Here is an 18,432-nt window from a genome sequence, read left to right as displayed (position 1 = left end):
TGTAGCAGAATGTTGGTAAGCTGGTATGAGTATGTACAAGACAAAGACGCGTAACTAGTCCTTGTAAGTGAAATAGTAAAGACTCCTCTGTGGAAACATACACACGTGTGCACACACACACACTCCATAGACATGTATATAACAAAAGAATATCTTTTATTTGTAGTCCATCACCACAGCCCTGGTAGGCTATTCTGCACCAAAGCCAATGGAGAAACACATGACAAGCTTATACAATAGAGAAAAGAGAAGAAGTCAACTGGATGGTAAGCAGTACGTGTTTACATTTCTGTGTCTCACTCCGGACACCACACCTGCCTTACTAAAAAAAAAAAAAAAAAATTTATTTTATCTGTTTAAATTTTTTATACCAGATCTACCTAGCTCTAGTTCTATAATACCTGGCATACCTGCTGCGGCGTACAGCCACTCCTGTCCTATTCTGCTGACCATCGGGAGATTATTGCTGTGGGAATGATCATTACCCAGAGTCAACAAGAGAGTCAAAACAAAACAGGAACACAACAGGAACAAGAAGAACACAGCACATCTGGGTATTAGCAATAGTATTCACGCTGGCGAGCGTAGGAAGTCCTGAAAGTTTTGGAGCACAGAGTCAAATGTCATCTACAACTTGAAATGGACTGGAGATTATCATGGTGCTGCAAAGCTGCCAGGATCATCACACTTAAAATGTGTTTGCTCTCAATGGTAAAAATAGAGAAAGAAGACGCTTTCTGCAGATGGTCCATGTTTGTGCTTTTTTAATAATACTATTATCTTAATGAGGTCATAGTTTGGTTTGTTATACACTGGAGTTACAAAGAAAATTAAAATAGACTAAAATTTGAATAGCCCACCAATGGTAAACAGTACAGTATTTTTAGGGGGACGTTCCTCCCCCAATGAAAGCTTGGTAAGAGGAGTTGAGAGGTCACTGATAGAATGCCTATACATACAGACACATACATACATACCACACAAACGCACATTCGGTCAAGCACGCCAACGCACTCTCACGTATATACTGTACAGATACAGTCAAAACAATGGAGCGAGAGACAAGATGGATTTCCACTAAAGTCTTCACAAAGCACAAATTCTTCTTTCCTTTCTCTTGTTCCATACCACTTTCGCGACAAATTTGTTTTTTTGTTTTGTTTTTTTAATTTCAAAAAAGTAGACATATACTGTAGCATCTCCACGCTGACTTTTAGTTAGGTTTGATTCCTCTTTGATGTCGAAGTCATCTTTACAGTCAGATAATCAAAAAAACCCAAAAACAAACAAACAAAAAAAAAACAACCCAAAAACCCCCCCACATGAACAGTTTTGCAAAACTGTGTGACCACAACAATCCCATACATTCTGAAGTTCATGAGTCAAAATTAAATGTTCTTGTGGCAAAAAGTACTCCAATGCGGCCCTATCACAGTCTCCGCCGGAATAGTTCACACAGGACATTACCAGGTGACTGGTTATCTCCACTCTGCTCATTTTCTGGGTACGCCATCTCGTTCATATTTTACCTCCTTTACTCGAGTCCATCAGTTTAATGAATACTCTCCAGAGTCCGATATCATTACTCCTTCCTTGTGTATTGTCCAAGAACATTCTAGATACAATGTTTCTGTTGGATTAGAACATTCCAGGGCCCGGACTGAAGCCCATGTCCATGTCACGAGGCCTCATCTGAGCCCCCATCATCATTGTCTGCTGCGGGGGGCCGCCCATGCCCTGCAGTGACATCATCATGTTAGGTGAGCCTCCAGGACCTGGGTGGGCCATTTGTCTCCCCTGGATCATCCCTCCTGGGCCCCCAGGGGACATCATCCGGTGCTGAGGGCCCATCATGCCTTGGCTCATGAATCCCGGTGGCCGCATTGAATTGTGGCCAGGGTTGCCCATTGGCATGTCTTGAGGGCCCATTCCCCCAGGACCAGGTCCCCCTGACATTCCCCCCATCCCCTGCATTGGCATCCCCATCCTTGGTGGGCCGTCGCCCATCATGCTCTGCATGGGAAAGCCAGAAGGGTGTGGCGGTTTCCCCCCGGGGTTGTCTCCTCCACCTCGAGGGTAGTAAGACAGAGTCTGACTGGGCTTCTCTGAAGGGATTATCCTGGACAGGTCAAACTCGGGAATACCAGAAGCTCCCGGCCGCATTACCTCATGAAGGTCTGCGTCACTGAATCCACCTTGCATGTTATTGAACTCTGGCCCACCAGGGGTATTGGGTTTGCACATAACCCCATCAGCCCCTCCCCCATGAGACATATTCCCCATCCGTCCTCCCATAGGTCCTCCCTCTCCCTGGAAACCCATAGGATGGCCAGGGAAGCCTTGGGGACCGGGACCATTGTGCGGAGAGAAAGGGCCTTGCTGGGAAGGTGACTGGGTTAGGGGGTATCCCTGGCCCCGGTGAGGGTAACCCATGCGTCCCTGTGGCATCATTTGAGGGTTGGCCATTCCAGGGTCTTGAGGATTTGGTGGTATCATCATACCATGAGGCATCATGCCTGGGCCCATATTTGGGGCATTGGGAGAGGGCATCTGTGGGGGCATGCCATGTGAGAGAGGCTGGGATCCCATTGGATTCATACCTAGAGGGCTGAGGGCAGGCATAGGTCCAGCATTTCCAGGTCCCATCATACGTGGATTGCCTTGGTGATTCATTGCCATACCTATAAGTCAAAAAGAAATTATTATATACAGAGTATAGCGACTGGTAAAGTAGCTCAAGTTCAGAGAACTGAAATTAAATATTATACAGAAGATATTTCACGTCTTACCATTATTGTTCCCTGACGGCAGGTTAGGGGAGCGAGCTGGCGGTGAGTCATCATCAGAGCTGGCAACAGTCTTTATGGCATCGTGGTAAAGTGGGGTGGAGCTGGGCATTGCAAACTTGGACATGCGTGACATCATGATGGAGAGCGGGTTCTGGGATAGTGTTGGTTCAGGAGGTATGGTGTAAGGGCTACCAGACGGGACATTGCCTGGGAGAGACATGGAGCCAGATGGAGCCCCTGATGAAGGAGGGGCTGAGGGAGGGCCGTTACCACCTAGACGACAACATATGAAGAAACAGAGGACATGACAAAGAAATAATAAAATACAACAGTCGATTTTTTTTGCTTCTTGTGGATTGTTTCACATTAAACTACCACAAGTGACATTCCTTGCCATTTGTGTGCAAATTCAGACTTAGTAAGATAATGTGGCTACTATATTATGTGGCCAGAAGAGGGAGCCACTGGACCATAACCCACCCAACCCCACCCCACAGATGTGTTAATCTGAAAGATCTGATGAACATGGAAGATAGACACATCAGATCCATATCATTTTCAGTTTTTAGGTTGATTCTGTTTCAACAAGTTGAGTCAAATATCTGAAATGTGATCACTGAGACAATAACTGTAACTAAAATTCAACCCAATAATCATTTAAAAAATAAAATCCCAATATTAACTGAATACAACTTCTCTTTTTTCATTGTTTTTATTTAGGAATTTTCTTTTTACAAGAAAAGGGTACAGATAACAACAGAAAAGGAAAAACAATGCATACCTTGCTCCATACTTGGCATCATATTTGGTGAGGTGATACTGAGCGGAGGCTTGCCACCCTGAGGGGGCACTCCAGGACTCTGCATGGGTGGTTTTGGTGAGGAAGCCCATCCTGGAGATGGGTTAGGGAGAGAAGGAGATCTCATATGAACAGGAGAAGCACCTGCTGATCCCATCATGGAGTGAGGAGACTTCATTGGTGCTGAAGTTGGAGGTGCTGGGGGGGCAGCAGGGCCTGTGGAACCGGTGAGCATGCCAGCCAGTTGGGACGGTGTTTGAGGGGACTTAAGATTAGCCGAGGGAGAGCCCATCATGGGGGACTGCACTTGCCTCAGAGGAGGAGACTTAAGTGGATTAACACTGGGAGAGTTCCCACCTCCTGCTTGGACATTCAGATCTGCTGGCTTCCGGCCCCTCTGGCCTTGTGCAGGACCCCCAGCAGAGGGAATATGATTAATACGGCCATTGCCTCCAGTTGGTGTAGATCTGTGCTCTGGACCAAATGCTTGGTCTGCATGTGGACCCCTCATTCCTCCAGCACCCCCAGGGAAGGATCTCCCAGGCCCCATAGGAAAGTCTCCTGGCTGCGTCTGCTCAGGGAATGACCGACCCTGCATGGGCCTGCCTTGTGGACCCATATTTTCCATTGGCCCTCCACCCCCTCTCATTCTCATCATCTCATCAGGGCTCATATTCATGGGGGGATCTCGTAGTTTTGAAGGATGCATATGAGGTCCTGGCCCCGGGCCAGGCCCCATGCCGAACTCAGGTCCCATTTCTCGGCCCCCTATTCCTGGCAGTCTAGAGGAAGGACTCATGGGACCATCACTGGGCATTCTGGGAAACATACCCATGCCATTACCTGGTTCCATTCCACTTCTTTGGTGTCCCATCATCCTCTGCATGTCCATCATCATCCCAGGAGGAAGACCCTTCTCTCCACCCATTCCTTGGTGAAACATTGCCTCTTGGACTGACTGAGGGTTTGGGAAACGCTCACCACGAGCTCCTGGACCAGCAAACATTGGCCCAGGTCCTCCAGGGAAACGCGCTTCTCCTATACGGGGAGGCAACTCATCAGGCCATCCCATTCCAGGCCTCGGGGGGCCCTCCATCTCGGGATTCATCATACCAGAGAAGCCAGGCATCCTCTGCATATGTGGGGGCATACCCCTGGGGCCAGGACCCATGCTCATGCGCTCTGGATAGTGATCCGGTGGCCCACCGGGTCCTCCCCACATTTCTCCTGGGCCCATCTGATAAGGAGGGGGGGGCCCTCGCATCATGCCACGTGGACCATGGGGGTGCATCATCATATCAGGACCAATTGGCCGGTGTTGCATTTCTTGTTTCTTCCTCTTCTCTTCGTAAAATTCCTGCTGTAGCTTCAGCCACGCCACCTGTTCTGGGGTCATCTGCTCTCCATCTCCACATCCACCTGGGCCTCCCATGTGTGGACCCATTTCATCCTGTGGAAATGGGGGCATGTCCCTGGGACCATGGGGTGGGCCAAAAGGTGGACCTTGTGGACGAGGTCCTACTGGTCCACCTGGTGGGCCTAAACTCTGAGACTGCGCTATCATAGCCTGTAAGGGGCCCTGCTCAGACCTCCGGGGTGGCGCATCAGGACCCCCATCATGGGGTCCACCATGAGATTGTTGAGCTCCAGCTGGCGGGGCATCACGGTCATCAGGGAAAAGCATGCGCTGAATATCTCGCAAGGTCTGCAGAGAGCGCTGCCGGTGTTCTATCTGTTCTTGTGACAGACCCTCTGTGTTCACCTCCATGTTCAACAGCTCCTGGGTTAGCTGCTGGTGTTGCTGCTGCTGTTGGGGTGTCAGACCTGTTCCACCAGTTCCTCCACCCTGTCCACTTTCACCTGATGTTGGGGGATTGAGGCCAGCCTCTGGTTGGGTTGCAGGGACCTGGTCAACTGGGGCTGTAGTGTTACTGGGGCTGCTGCTGGGAATATTTTTGGATTCCATGCCTGTAGAGGATGAGCCTTCCTGCGGAAGAACACCAGATTGGCTCCCTTGATTTGAAGGCTGTGGTGGGGCTGGCTCTGACGTGCCAGGTAAGGACGGGTTGGATCCAGGCTGGTGGCTCTGATCTTGGGTGTGGGACGGAGGCTGCTGGGGAGGATTGGAGTCGTTTGCTGCATTGTTCTTTAACACAGAGAAAGAGAAACGGGATTGAGATGTAGCAGTGTCAACATAATCATGTTCATATATATATAAAATTTCATATGCCATGTATATATGTTAGTATTTATTTACTATGAAATGAGTATTTACCAAGAGGAGGTGAGCTATATCCCTGTTGTTGGAGATGTTTGTAATGTGGAAGACAATGATGTTTTCTATACGGCCACTAATAACCTCTTCAGCTGCCCTGAGGACAAGGAGGCAGACGGTTAGATATCAGTCATCAGACACAATAGTGAGTGTGAGTGTGTGAGACAGTGAGCCACATGAATGAGTCTTAGATGCGACCATGAAGGTAATGCCAAGGTCAGCAGACTAAGAAAAGTATTACACGTGCACACCTTCTATTGGGCATCCACATATTTGATCTCCAACTCCCAAAAGAGAGTGGTAATCTAAGCAAAGCATGTACTCCCACTGAAAAACACACGTGCTTGTGCAGATACACACAAAATATTTAGGCTATAATTGAAAAAGCTGGGTGAAGGACAGGCGAGGAAGCCAAGTACCTTAGTCCCACATATACAAACAGCTTTAACAGTCACTGATGACAGAAGCACAAAGATACACTCAATGAAAATATCACTGTTAGCAATTCTATTTTAATCGTGTTGCTGCAGATGTAGGTTTTTATTATGTAAAAGAAAAAATGTTTTACTTTCTATAAACTCATTAATATTTAAAACTTGGCTAGATAAACCAACTGTGAACACCAACAATTAAACAGGAATATTCTATTTCTAAGCCAAAAAATATATGACAAATACGAAGTAATAGAAAAGGTAACTTCTGGCTTCCTTACTTGTTAGCTATCCCTGTGCTGAAGACATAAACAAATTTTGAGCCTTGTTTCTGGCCACTAGCAGGCTCTGTTGTGGAGACTTGGCCTCCCAGTGTATTGTGGGAGGGCGTTGAGGAGCGACTGAGTCCGGCATTGGAGGTAGAATGTGTGACAGTGTCCTGGGGATTCACATCGCTGGAGTTTGAGTCTGCAGGGAGAGAACAGGGTATCACCCACGACTTTAAGCACAGATTTATGGGAAATGTAGTTCTACTGAAAACCGCTGTCAAGTCAAGTTGATTAATGGAGGGAATATTATATATGCTTGAATGCACATGTTAACACACTTACTGAAGAATCCTCTGTTATCTTCGTCACTTTCTCCCCCAGAGTACCAGTCAGCTCCACTGTACGGCGCCCTCCTCTCCGTAACACATATCCTCTTCGCCCTGCTACTATCTGTACACACACACGCACACACAAAGCCATCAGTGGCCTTAGGTTTATCAGTGTGACTGGCAATGAGGGACTGCAAAGTACATCTTTCAAGATGTCCAATTTGTATTCTCTTGGCAGAGTGTGTAGTATTAGCAAACAACACAGCAGATGATTTGATAATACTGTACTGGCTATGGTGATTCTTACCTGTTTCCTCACTGGTAGGCGTACCACTCTCTGGTTGTTCGGATGACTCTGCAGAGTTGTTCATGCTCCTTTTGGATTTCACCTTGGAGCTTGGGCCGGAGCTTAGGCTCTGGCCGTTTTTAAGCCCCACTCCACCTGCAACATTTTGAGCCCCTTTGGTCTTGGGGTCACAGGGTGAGGGCTGTGATTGGCTGCCCGTACTCCCTGGTTTGCCCTGATTGGGCATTTTAGAGTCACTCTGGGCGGCAGTGGAGGGAGACACGACAGGAGGTGATCGTACCATGGCCTCCGTCTTAGGTTTAGGGCTGAAAAACAATGAATAGATAAGGATACATTTACGCCATGAACTAAAACAGCTACTTTGCCTTGAAATCTGTGAAAAACATCAGATATTTTGGATACAACAAAAGGCCAGGGGCATTTTAGCAGGCTTATCTAATAATCATTTTCTGGAATCAAGAATGAACCAGGTAAATCACAGATAAATGCGGAGGCACCTTGCCATCCATAGGGTCTTTAATCCCACGACACCTAGTCATAACATGTGCCTTTTTCCCCTCCGATATGGTACCCAAGAGGGGTGGCAGAGAGAAAACCAAAGGAAAATGTGAACTTTGTGTTCTTTTAGTCCTCCCCAAAAAAAAAAAACAACTTGCAACTGCTAAACACAGCATCAGTTTGACAACCAACAGTTGGCATAGATGCCTGTGAACGCAAGATTAAGTTACCGGTATGGGGAATTCAGTGCACACAGATCTCATCTGCAAAGAGACAGGGCACCTACAAATGACTGCTGCTAACCGGCTCTGAGAGCAGTTCAGTTCAGGCAAGCAGGAAACATCCAACTGGCAGAGAACTTCCATACCACACCCTAATATCTTTCTTTCTTCCTCATATACACACACACACACACACACACACACACACACACACACACACACACACACACACGTACAAGTAGCATAACATATGCCAACATGTCCAAAAGGTTCAGCCACAGCTCTGCACACTGTACGTATGTAGAGAGACACACAGCCAGCAGAACAAGAAGGCAAAGCCATAAGTTTGGCAGTCCGTGCAGTCATTTCCAGAGGCTCCAGAACCATGAGTCAGCAGGGAAAACTTCCAAGCCCAGTGTACTCCCTGACCCTGGAAGAGCTCTGGATCACGCATCAAAACCTTAAACTAATAATTCACAAAAAATGATTTTACATTAGCATTACACCTGACCAACACCTAATTTCCACACCATACAGGTAAAGCAAATTGTTCAGGTTTGTACCACCTTCTTGACCTTGCCAACATGCAACTCTTATAGATTTATCAGGTATCGTGTAGACATACTTGCTTACAAGCCTCACTTCAAAATACCGCTACAATTAAAGACATCAAGAGAGTAAGTTCAATTCAGTAAAGAGAAATGAAAATACCAGAGTAGTAATAACCTTAAAAAGCATAAGGATAACATGTTAGCTTTATTTTATTTATTGTTTTTATTTTATTTTACTTTTTTGTTTTTTAATTTTAGATGTGCAAGTGAGATGACTTTATAAACGGCCGAGCCTTCCTCTTTAAGAAGAAAGCCCTGTAGGTAACGTGTGTGCCTCAGGGTCCTTGCAGGGACTGAGTGACTCCGTCTGTCGAGTGTGTAGGAAAAAGTAACATTACAATCATTAAGCCACAGCCACTGGTGAAGCGCAAGCAGACAGAGGTAATTAAGTTAAAGTAATCAGCCAAAAGAGTCTAGATAGGGCCTAGTTTCTGTGTTAACAGCTATCCAAACGCATTTTCTGCCTGCTGCTACAGAAAAGTAAATGATGTCCATGCAAAAAGATTACTTAAGAGTAATTTCTAACTATGGCTAGCTTTTCTAGCCAAACTAGAGAAGAGACACCATTTTAAACTAGGTCTTCCTACCAGGTTTAGGAGCTGGAATAGAAAAAGAAATAACTGTCCTGTCTCCCTGTGCTCCCGTTTTTCTCTTCACTTTGCCTTCATTCCCTCAAATAGTTGTGGCAGACAGTTGTGCCTCGTGTAGCCTGGTTCTACCAAAGGTTTCTTCCTGTTCAAAAGGAGTTTTTCTTTCCCACTGTCACAACATGCTTGCTCATACCGGATCATCTAATCGTTGGAGTTTTCTGAGTACTGTAGGGTCTTTAAATAAACCAGAAGTGAACTGAAATTGAACTGAACTCTGTGCCCACATGCATCAATTAGGAAAAGAGCTGCCCCATTCTTGATGGCTATAAGGGTTTAAACGACATGCTGATTGTAAGCAGCGTAAACAGATCTGACAGCAGGAATATGTTTATTTCTTACATTCAAATACTAGAACAACAGCTCTCTAGAAAGTACAGTACATATGAGCAAAAAGGCCGCCTTAATGTGGCCTCGGTCTTGCTGATTTTTAAAGTTAATATTTCTTATTTCAACTAAATCTAAGCTGGAAAAACAGGCAGAGCTTTTCAATTTGCCCCTTGTTCTTAACTGTTGTTAAAGACCTTGGCTTTTTTTCTTCTTCTTTTTTTCCAATTACGTAAAAAAAAAAAAAGAATTGCCGTGGACAGATGTTTCCTCAGTAAAGTTTGATTACATGTTATTGAAGCTAAATAACAAGCTTAAGTGGTTTAGTCATCATTAATAGTCCACCAAACTGTCTAGGAAGGTTGTCTTAACAAAAAAAAAGGAGAAAAAAAAAGGGTAGTAGTTTTTCAAACAACCCTTTAAAAAGTTTTATTTCCATGTACTTCCAAAGATTTTCATGCAGTTAAAAATGCTTTGCTGTCCATCATAAACAGTCTGGATTAAACATTATTTTAATCCATAGCTTTAATATATAGCCAGTATAACCTAGATTTCAGTTACACCCACAAAATAGCTGATCATTATTAGAAAGGAAGTATCGCAGGGCAATATCCACAGGTTGTCACATTGTATGAATCCACTCACCTTTGTGTGTTGGTGGACGGGGAGTTCTTTAGCCTATTGGAGTTCATTGATGGAGCTCCCAAGACTACAGAACAGGGTGGAGTGATGAGCTGGTGAGGACTGCCTGTGTGTGTGAGCGGCGCTTTTGCACGCACGTTCCTGGAGCCAGGAACAGGATTCCCAATGTTCGACAGGTTTCCCCGACCGTCCTTGGCCTCTTCTCTCTCTTTCTTTCCTCGTTCCCTCTTGCTGAAATGTGTCGCTGCTGTACCTGCCGCCGCTGGCCTCTCCTCTTGGACCTCCAACATTCTCTCTACGTCCTTGTCTGTGTGGGTGTGCGTGTATGTGTGTAAGTGTATGTGTGTGTGTGGGAAAAGTGTGGAAAAAAATAACAATAGTCCAGAAGGCTTCTCTTGTTCTTGTTCAGTGTGTATTTATGAAATTCCCCCAAGGGGGCTTTCAACGGCCCTTGGGCACACTGTTGAGAGAAAAGAAGGAGAAAAAGGACTGTTAACAAAACTGGAAAAGGTAGACGCCGTCTCAAGAGAGTTCAAAGTGACACTCTACCCAAAGTCTTCTTATTATCAATCTTTGTTATTTCCCCCCCTCTTTTAAAGTTGCTTTGGGCAAAACAGGGCTTAATAAAGTAATTCTGACATTATTCAGTAAGAAAATCGTAGGTCAAATTCATTACCTGACGACTTACACAGACTTCAGTCATTGTTAATTGTAACCTCAGCATGTTTGTTTTTCCCCCAGTGTCTGAAATGTCTGCTTATAGTGCTTTTTTTTTTTTCGCCCTCAACACACTCAGTGCTTCACACACAGACTTTATATGGGCAGGCCGCCCAGGTATGTTAAGACCCGCCCAAATACATTTAGAGACTGGCTTTAGCTTTATTCCATATCCATCTGAGAGAATGATGCCATCCGCAACGAATGGACAATACCCTTTGCTTTCATTTTTAAAATTCAGACACTGCTAACCCGCTTGCCAGCAGATCAACAGCCTGGTCTCTACTATGACAGCTTTCAACATCATTCAGCTGCTTTCCAAGATTATCGCATCCTGCAAATGGACACATTACATGCGCCGTCTTATACTTAATTTATGGTAGAGACGTTGTGTCTGTTTGCATAGGTATTTGTCTGCAGAGAGGCTCTCCGTAGGCAACCAACTCCAACGTCAAAAGTCCTCAAAAAAAAAACAACAACAACAAAAGCACATAGCTCGACGTGGATGAGTGTATGCATAACCTGAACCCTGACGGCTTGAAGAGTGGGCCACAAACAGGAGCAGCATGAGAAGCTGCAGTGGACGCTTTTCTTTATTTTGAACACTTGGTTTCACTTAAGCAATTTGCAAGTTATAAACCTGCTTTTGTCCACAAGTGATGGACCAACAATAGCACAAGCAAGTAAAAGTAGCCTACAGATCAGTTGTTTGTGGCGTCGCCCCCTAGTGACAGTAAACAGCTACAACATGTATACAGCCATCCACAAAGCTGTCTGTCTGCAATACCACCGCAGAAGCGCCTTGGAGCCCTTAGACTGCAGCTGGTAATGATAATCTTCTTCAACTCTACAGATCTGCTGTGTCCTCAAGGTCTACCGACTGGGGGAGAACCGGTTCATGCGTCTGTATCGAGTGCTTCAGAGCAGACAAAGTCTACCACATCCAGCTGCAGTCCAAAACGGTGAAGGATAAGAGACTCATTACAGAGACGGCGGATTATAATGCTCCGGTAATAATCACCAAGTACTTCACAATTGTATTTGCAGGAAAAAGTTACAAAATAAATAATCTAATAATTTGTTTAAGAAATTGTGCATACACTGTCTTTGGAAGCTCATGGGTGTTCCTACAAACACCCCTCACAAATACAGTCTAAATCTGTAGTGAACTCTGGAAGTACGTACATAATTTCAATCCTCATTGTTCAACATGTGTTAGTTAAAACAACTGACCAATTTAAACAGCTGACAGAACAAAGACTATAAAAAAACAGCAGACACAAAACATCAGTCTTCCCCTCCACTAACTCTATAGTTTGATTCAATTTATACATCATCAATATGCAAGATCAATCATCTCAAGGTGCTTGATAATATAAATGCTCCACTATAAGCTGATATGGAGTCTGGTTCAATAGTAACTGATAAAAACTAAGTCACAGCCCAAACGCTGCCACCACTGCTTAGTTTGTCCACCAGAGAGCACCAATATTTATCTGGAAAAAAGAAATCTGTTGATTTACATATAATGATTTTACAATTTAAAAACACCAGTTAGGTTAGTCATTGATACTTTCTTTATCTTTGGCACATGTGGTAGAGCTGTCGAGCTGGTACTGTGACTCACACCAATCACTGTCTTTTGTGTGTGTTGGTGAGTGAGAGCGAGAACTGCACGAGAATCCTGTTCAAGAGAGCAGCCCAGTCAGTGAGATTACATTGTCATCCTGAAAATATTTAGGAGCTCTTCCAAAACACTCAGCATTGTAACTGGCTCCAGAGTCCCCCTGGGGAGAGGGAGGTGGAATGGTGTTTGGGGGTTGTGTCGCCCCCTTTTCTACTTGTATGGGGGGATGGTGGCAGCACTGGGAAGCAGACAAATACACCGACTCCTGCTACAGCAGCAACACTCATCTCTCACTGGTCACAGAAGAAGAAGTGATTTACAGCAGTCAGGAGCACAGATTACTGCACACAGGCAGACGCTGGCTTCTCAACAGAAACAGAGGCGGCTTGTAGAACCAAATTAAACTGACTAGATTAACCTTTAAATGTAAAAAAAAATACTGTAGTGGAGACACTTCAGAGAAATGCTAGGCTCATTATTAAAAATGTAACGAAAGGCAACTTCTTTTACGCATTTTATATTGAAGCACGTGTAATTCTGCAGCTGTGATATACAGCATAAATCAGAAACAAGAGCTTCTGTTAACGCGACAGTCCCCATATAAAAGTTCAGTTAAACTTTGTGTCTGAATAATTACACACTACCAGCTGAACAGGCACGCAGAAAACAGGTTCTGCTGTTAACGTCTTGTTTCTATAATTGGAGCTTGTGCTAGAGCGGAGTCTAACGATGACACTATATCAGATGCTATCGGCTACTGTGTACCGGCCACAAAAACATGCTCAGGGTTCCCCTTCACTTTAACAATGTAAACTGAATTTAACGTCTGTCTCCAAGAGAAATCTAATTGGATGAACCTTCCTGCTCCTAAAAAATTTAAATGTACACTACAAAACCTAATGAGATATTAATAAAGGCTACTCCTAAAGTGGCATCTGATTGTGATTGTTGGTGTTTTTAAACAGGTAAAATGTTTAGGACACCAGTAACAACTAGGACTTTTAGAGGGTGTACCATTTCATTTGTACATTAAAAAGAGCAATAAACATCAGAAAAAAAAAAAGCTGACTGACATTTAAAAACACCATTTACTTTGCACAAACTGGGCATGATTGCCAGCTAGGGAAATTTAGGCTCCTCTATTCCCTCTTCACAAGGTGCTGAGGGATGTATACTAAACTCTTTTCAACCATCACAAGCACTTTGCTTAAAGCTCAGTGAACCCTTTAGGAGAAGGTGTCCAGCGCAAGTTAAAAATGTTCGGACCTGGTGGGATCAGGCAGTAGTTGGCCTTGACTGACTCCTTCACTATGGAGCAATACAAAAGGAGGAGAGCCTTGAGAGAAGAGCAAGAAAAAATAAAATAAAATAAAATCACTTAAAATATATATATTTCGTTTGCATTAGTAGATATAGTTTATAATATATCAAAGAACCAGTCTTCTAATTCATTCAACTCCAACTTGCATGTAAAGCCTGGAGGGGCTTCATCTAAATCTAGACCCCAATAACAAGCATATGCGTGTGATGCAAGTCTGTGCGCGTACATTGAAGCAAACAGCAGGAACTGTCAATCATCTGTTCTTTCCAATCGCACGCTAACAAGACACTAATTGGAAAGCTTGCTGACATGATTGTCATAAGGAATACACGGACACACACACACACACACACATCAGGTGTGTACGTTCCAGCATGTCTCACACACACACATTTAAACAAGAAAGCATCATAGAGGTAATCACAGAGAATTCACTTCCTCCACCTCCAATAAAGATGCTGAACTGTCTATCACGGCAAACACGAGGAGATGCAGTTCATGCAAGTTAATGGGAAAACAGCATAATGACGCTCCAAAAATGAGCTTTTTGCCTGTGATATAAATATGAAGGGGGCAGAAAATAGTTCAATTCAATTAGATTTGGGCTTTCCGATGCGGGTGGCACTGGAGGACTATTTTATTTTCATGCTTATGTAACAGTCATTGTATGCTGCCTGCTTAGAGAGTAGACCCTTCCAATCTACGTCACCCAAATTCCTCTGAAGGGGAGTGGGAGGCTTTATAGCAATGCAGTATCTACTGGTATACTCCGCTGGTAAGGTGTGGGATCAGCGAGAAGAAAAGAACTATGTTGCTGTCAACATAGTCCACTGGCTGAAAATTTTAAACACAACAAAGATTTATTTAAAAAAAAGAAAAAAAACAACACACACACACACACACACACGCCATCCCTCTTCCCTCATCTCAGCCCTGCTGGTGGCTGTAAAAGGGCCTGCTGATGTTTCAGCCTTATTTATGCAAATCCCATTTTGCAGTTCAGTCACAATGGAGTATTGCTCCCTCTTTCTCACTCTAGCTTCCCTACCCACTCTCCGTCTGTTCACCCTCCATCTCAAGAATTGCTTTTGCCCATTATTTGTTTAGGGGAAATATCAAAAAGCATTATTTCCACCTCTTCTCACAGTTTTCTGTAAGAATATACAAAACACATGGCCATCAGCAACCAACTGTACAATCTGAAAAAGCAGCAGCCAACTCAGAGCAGGAAAAATAAAACAAAATTTAAAAAAACAACGCTCTACATCTCATCACAATAGCTTATACACACACACTTCAATTTAGTGAAATGGTCACATGAATAAAAGCTTATATGCAACAAAATGATTTTTTTTTTTAATCTGACAGAGTGGTGAAATAAGGATGTGCCTTATGCCAAAATATGCCCTTTTCTAATGAAAACACATTTTAAACCTTCCAAATGTTCAAACGATGTTTGATTTCTTCCCTTTGGAGTTAAATATGTAGTGAAAATCTGGATAACTTTGGTAAATGGCTTGTATTTGTATAGCGCTTTACTTAGTCCCTATGGACCCCAAAGCGTTTTACACTACATTCAGTCATTCACCCATTCACACACTGGTGATGGCAAGCTACATTATAGCCACAGCTGCCCTGGGGCGCACTGACAGAAGCGAGGCTGCCGGACACTGGCACCACTGGGCCATCTGACCACCACCAGTAGGCAACGGGTGAAGTGTCTTGCCCAAGGACACAACGACCAAGACTGTCAGAGCTGGGGCTCGAACCGACAACCTTCCGATTACAAGACGAGCTGGCAACTCTTGAGCCACGATCACCCCTTTGTCAAAGTAAGCCACAGGTGGTGATTACAGGATAGCAGCACTGAATTTCTGTACTTTTACAAAATCTCTCTGAGTCAGTCCTTTAACTTTGTCAGTGTACTGTGTGTGTATAATGGGAACAAAGCATAACACAGTGGTGTCTGTGTCAGATACTGCTACTGTGTGTTTATCAACATGGGCTTGAAATGTTAGACTGGACTATAAAATTTATGATGGCTGCTCTCACTGACTATATTACTTTTTGCTTTAGTTATTTTTTTTATGGTTTTCCAATCTACATGCGCTGTACTATACCTTAAATTGCATCTTAGCTTCTTGAAGGACAGGTAAATCTTCTATATCTGTTTGCTCCATTTGTGATATGAATTGAGTTTAATAATAATAATAATGTGTAAGTGTTAGTCCCCATAGGGAAATAGTTCCTCTGCATTTAACCCATTCACCCAGTGAAGCAGTGGGCAGCCACCAATGCAGCGCCCAGGGAGCAGTGTGTAGGGACGGTACCTTGCTCAGGGGTACCTCAGGGTAGCCGTTCAGTGGAGTTGAACCCCCGACCTTCCGATCATGGGGTCACCACTCTACCTACTGAGCTATTCCTGCCCCTACATACTGCCACTACATACTCTAAGCATGAGTATGTAGTGAGTAGTAAGACAGCAGGGCCACAAAGTAAGAATAGTGGCTGTAATGTCACTTAAACAGAAATACTGAGTTACAGCAAGCAAAACTTGCCAATCTGTTGAACTCAAGGACAATGAGTTTTATTATTTATACATTAAACTTGTCATTTGCAATTCTACTTCATTATGAAGCTGCCACCGCTAAAATACTAGCATTTTAGTTTATGTAAAGTTTAATGCAAATCTAAAATGATGACGATGATGTTGATATGCAGCTTTAGCTCAGGTAATAAACAGCACAACCTGCACAAACATTACAGCTACTTTCTGTCTTGAAGAAGTGAGACAAAAAAAAAAAACAGTAAGAAAAAAAATGAAAGTAAGATAAAGATATCTGTTGGACATTAACAATACCACAGTGTAGGAAACACCTGCATGCTCACCTGTTCAGGTGACTTCCTGAAAGGACTCTGCCAGCATGCCACACCCTGCGTTGTGCTCATTATTTACACTTAGCGAACACAGAATGCAAAGAATCCTGAATGTCACTAAAGATAGAGCTGTGACGCCACTAGACTAACATTTGACATTATGCATGCACTGTGAGAGGCTCAAGGACGCACGCACAAGTATGACCAGGCTTCCTTTCAACTGAAATCAAGTTGTTACAAGAAACTTAAAGTCTTCTGTATTTTCCAAATTGTTGACTGCTCCCAGAGTCCAATATTTACACACCTCCATCTTTCTCCTTTTTTCCTCAGCTCCCTCCATTACTTCCAATATTAGCTTTCCTACTGGTCCTGCATAACAGCTTTCCCAATTCAAACCATCCACAACACATTCTCCTCTGGTCTGCAGACCAGGCCCACCATCCCCTGGGAGGCGACATGTGTGTAATGTCACACTGTGTCATATCATATCGTGGTGACAGAAGCCTCACCGTATCCATCACAGTGATGGAAGTGGCAACGAAAACAGGAGGATGGGAAAGGGGTGTGATACGGTAGTCATTACACAAGCCATTGTCTTCACAGAGAGTGCGGGTGGGTGTCTGTCTCCCAGTCGAGTGCAAGTAGGCAAACACACACACACACACGCTGACTCACTAGTGGCACATCTGCTGGCGTAGCCTGGGAATGGTGCCATGTGTAGTGGCCAGCTCCGGCAGCAGGACTGGCACTCAGCACTCTGGCCTGCTCTGATCTCCGTCTCACACACTTCACCCCGCACTTCCATCTCTTTCCATCTGCCCTCTGTCTCTGCATCCCTGGCTAAGTGACTGTGCCTTGCTCACACAAAACAAACACACACACACCTTTGTGCTCAATACGAGACAAAGACAACGGGATAACTGGCAAGAACGTGCCTGTACTCCTATGACAAGAAGTGCAAATTAAGGGGGTTGCTAGTATCAAAACCTGACAGTAAGATTTTTAAAAGGTATCAAGGTAAAAAGAATCCGACAATATTTCTCACTTATAAAATACAGCACATCTTGGACTTTATAGATGAAACATCAAAGACTGCACAACTTTTGGATCCCAGATAAGACTTGGAACAATAAATCACACTGAAAACATTTATACAAGAATAAAACTGGTTGTAAAACCCTTCGATGTCCATTTGGATCAAACCAATCAGGTCAAACTGTAGCTGAGATTTCTACTGAAGTATACTCTGTTAGCAGGAGAAAGCAGAAAGACGACCAGAGCTGGAAGTGAGCTTGTGAACATCGATGCCTGTGGGTCCAGTTCTTAACCATTATGCCTAGAAGCTGGTCACCCTTCTATTAATTCTACTTCATGACTAGCACATCTTAGCATAGTAAGCCATACTAACTCATGACATACCATAATATGAGAGACCTTATTCTGGACCTAAGGAGTTTAATTCTGGGTTGGATGTCTGAATGATTACGTTCACCAATCTGTCCATTTTTTAAGAAGGTCGTAGCCTTGCAGTCAACCCATGCAGTCACAAGGACGACATGCAAACTCCACAATTAAAATGTACATGTATCCCAGTAGATTTGCTTTCAGCTGTGACATCAAAATACATTGTGTTACACTGCAGAGTACAAAGTGATTGAGGCAAAAGAAAACTCCAGCAAAGAAAAGAGGGAAGAAAAAAAATTTAACTGCCTCTCTTTAAGTCTGCTTGTTAGCTGATGGTGCAT

General features: G+C 44.0%; 1 protein-coding gene across 2 annotated transcripts in view; it reads right to left on the bottom strand.

Annotated features, from left to right (window-relative positions):
* Positions 1-137: 137 nt before the first annotated feature.
* Positions 138-18,432, bottom strand: part of bcl9 (BCL9 transcription coactivator) — a 28,690-nt gene continuing 10,395 nt past the window's right edge. For both annotated transcript variants that reach the window (XM_082507830.1, XM_082507831.1), the window contains exons 3-10: positions 10,149-10,605; positions 7,200-7,504; positions 6,906-7,013; positions 6,576-6,762; positions 5,864-5,960; positions 3,571-5,734; positions 2,790-3,062; positions 138-2,681 (exon numbers count right to left, since the gene is read on the bottom strand). In XM_082507830.1, coding sequence (XP_082363956.1) covers positions 1,639-2,681; positions 2,790-3,062; positions 3,571-5,734; positions 5,864-5,960; positions 6,576-6,762; positions 6,906-7,013; positions 7,200-7,504; positions 10,149-10,435 — 4,464 coding nt within the window. In that variant the 5' untranslated portion in view covers positions 10,436-10,605 and the 3' untranslated portion in view covers positions 138-1,638. The remainder of the gene's footprint in view (positions 2,682-2,789; positions 3,063-3,570; positions 5,735-5,863; positions 5,961-6,575; positions 6,763-6,905; positions 7,014-7,199; positions 7,505-10,148; positions 10,606-18,432) is intronic.

This window comes from Aulonocara stuartgranti (assembly GCF_965226115.1).
Source record: "Aulonocara stuartgranti genome assembly, chromosome: 16".
NCBI lineage: Eukaryota > Metazoa > Chordata > Actinopteri > Cichliformes > Cichlidae > Aulonocara > Aulonocara stuartgranti.
The sequence above is the reverse complement of the archived record's forward strand: the minus strand, read 5'-3'. Positions and strand labels throughout refer to the sequence as shown.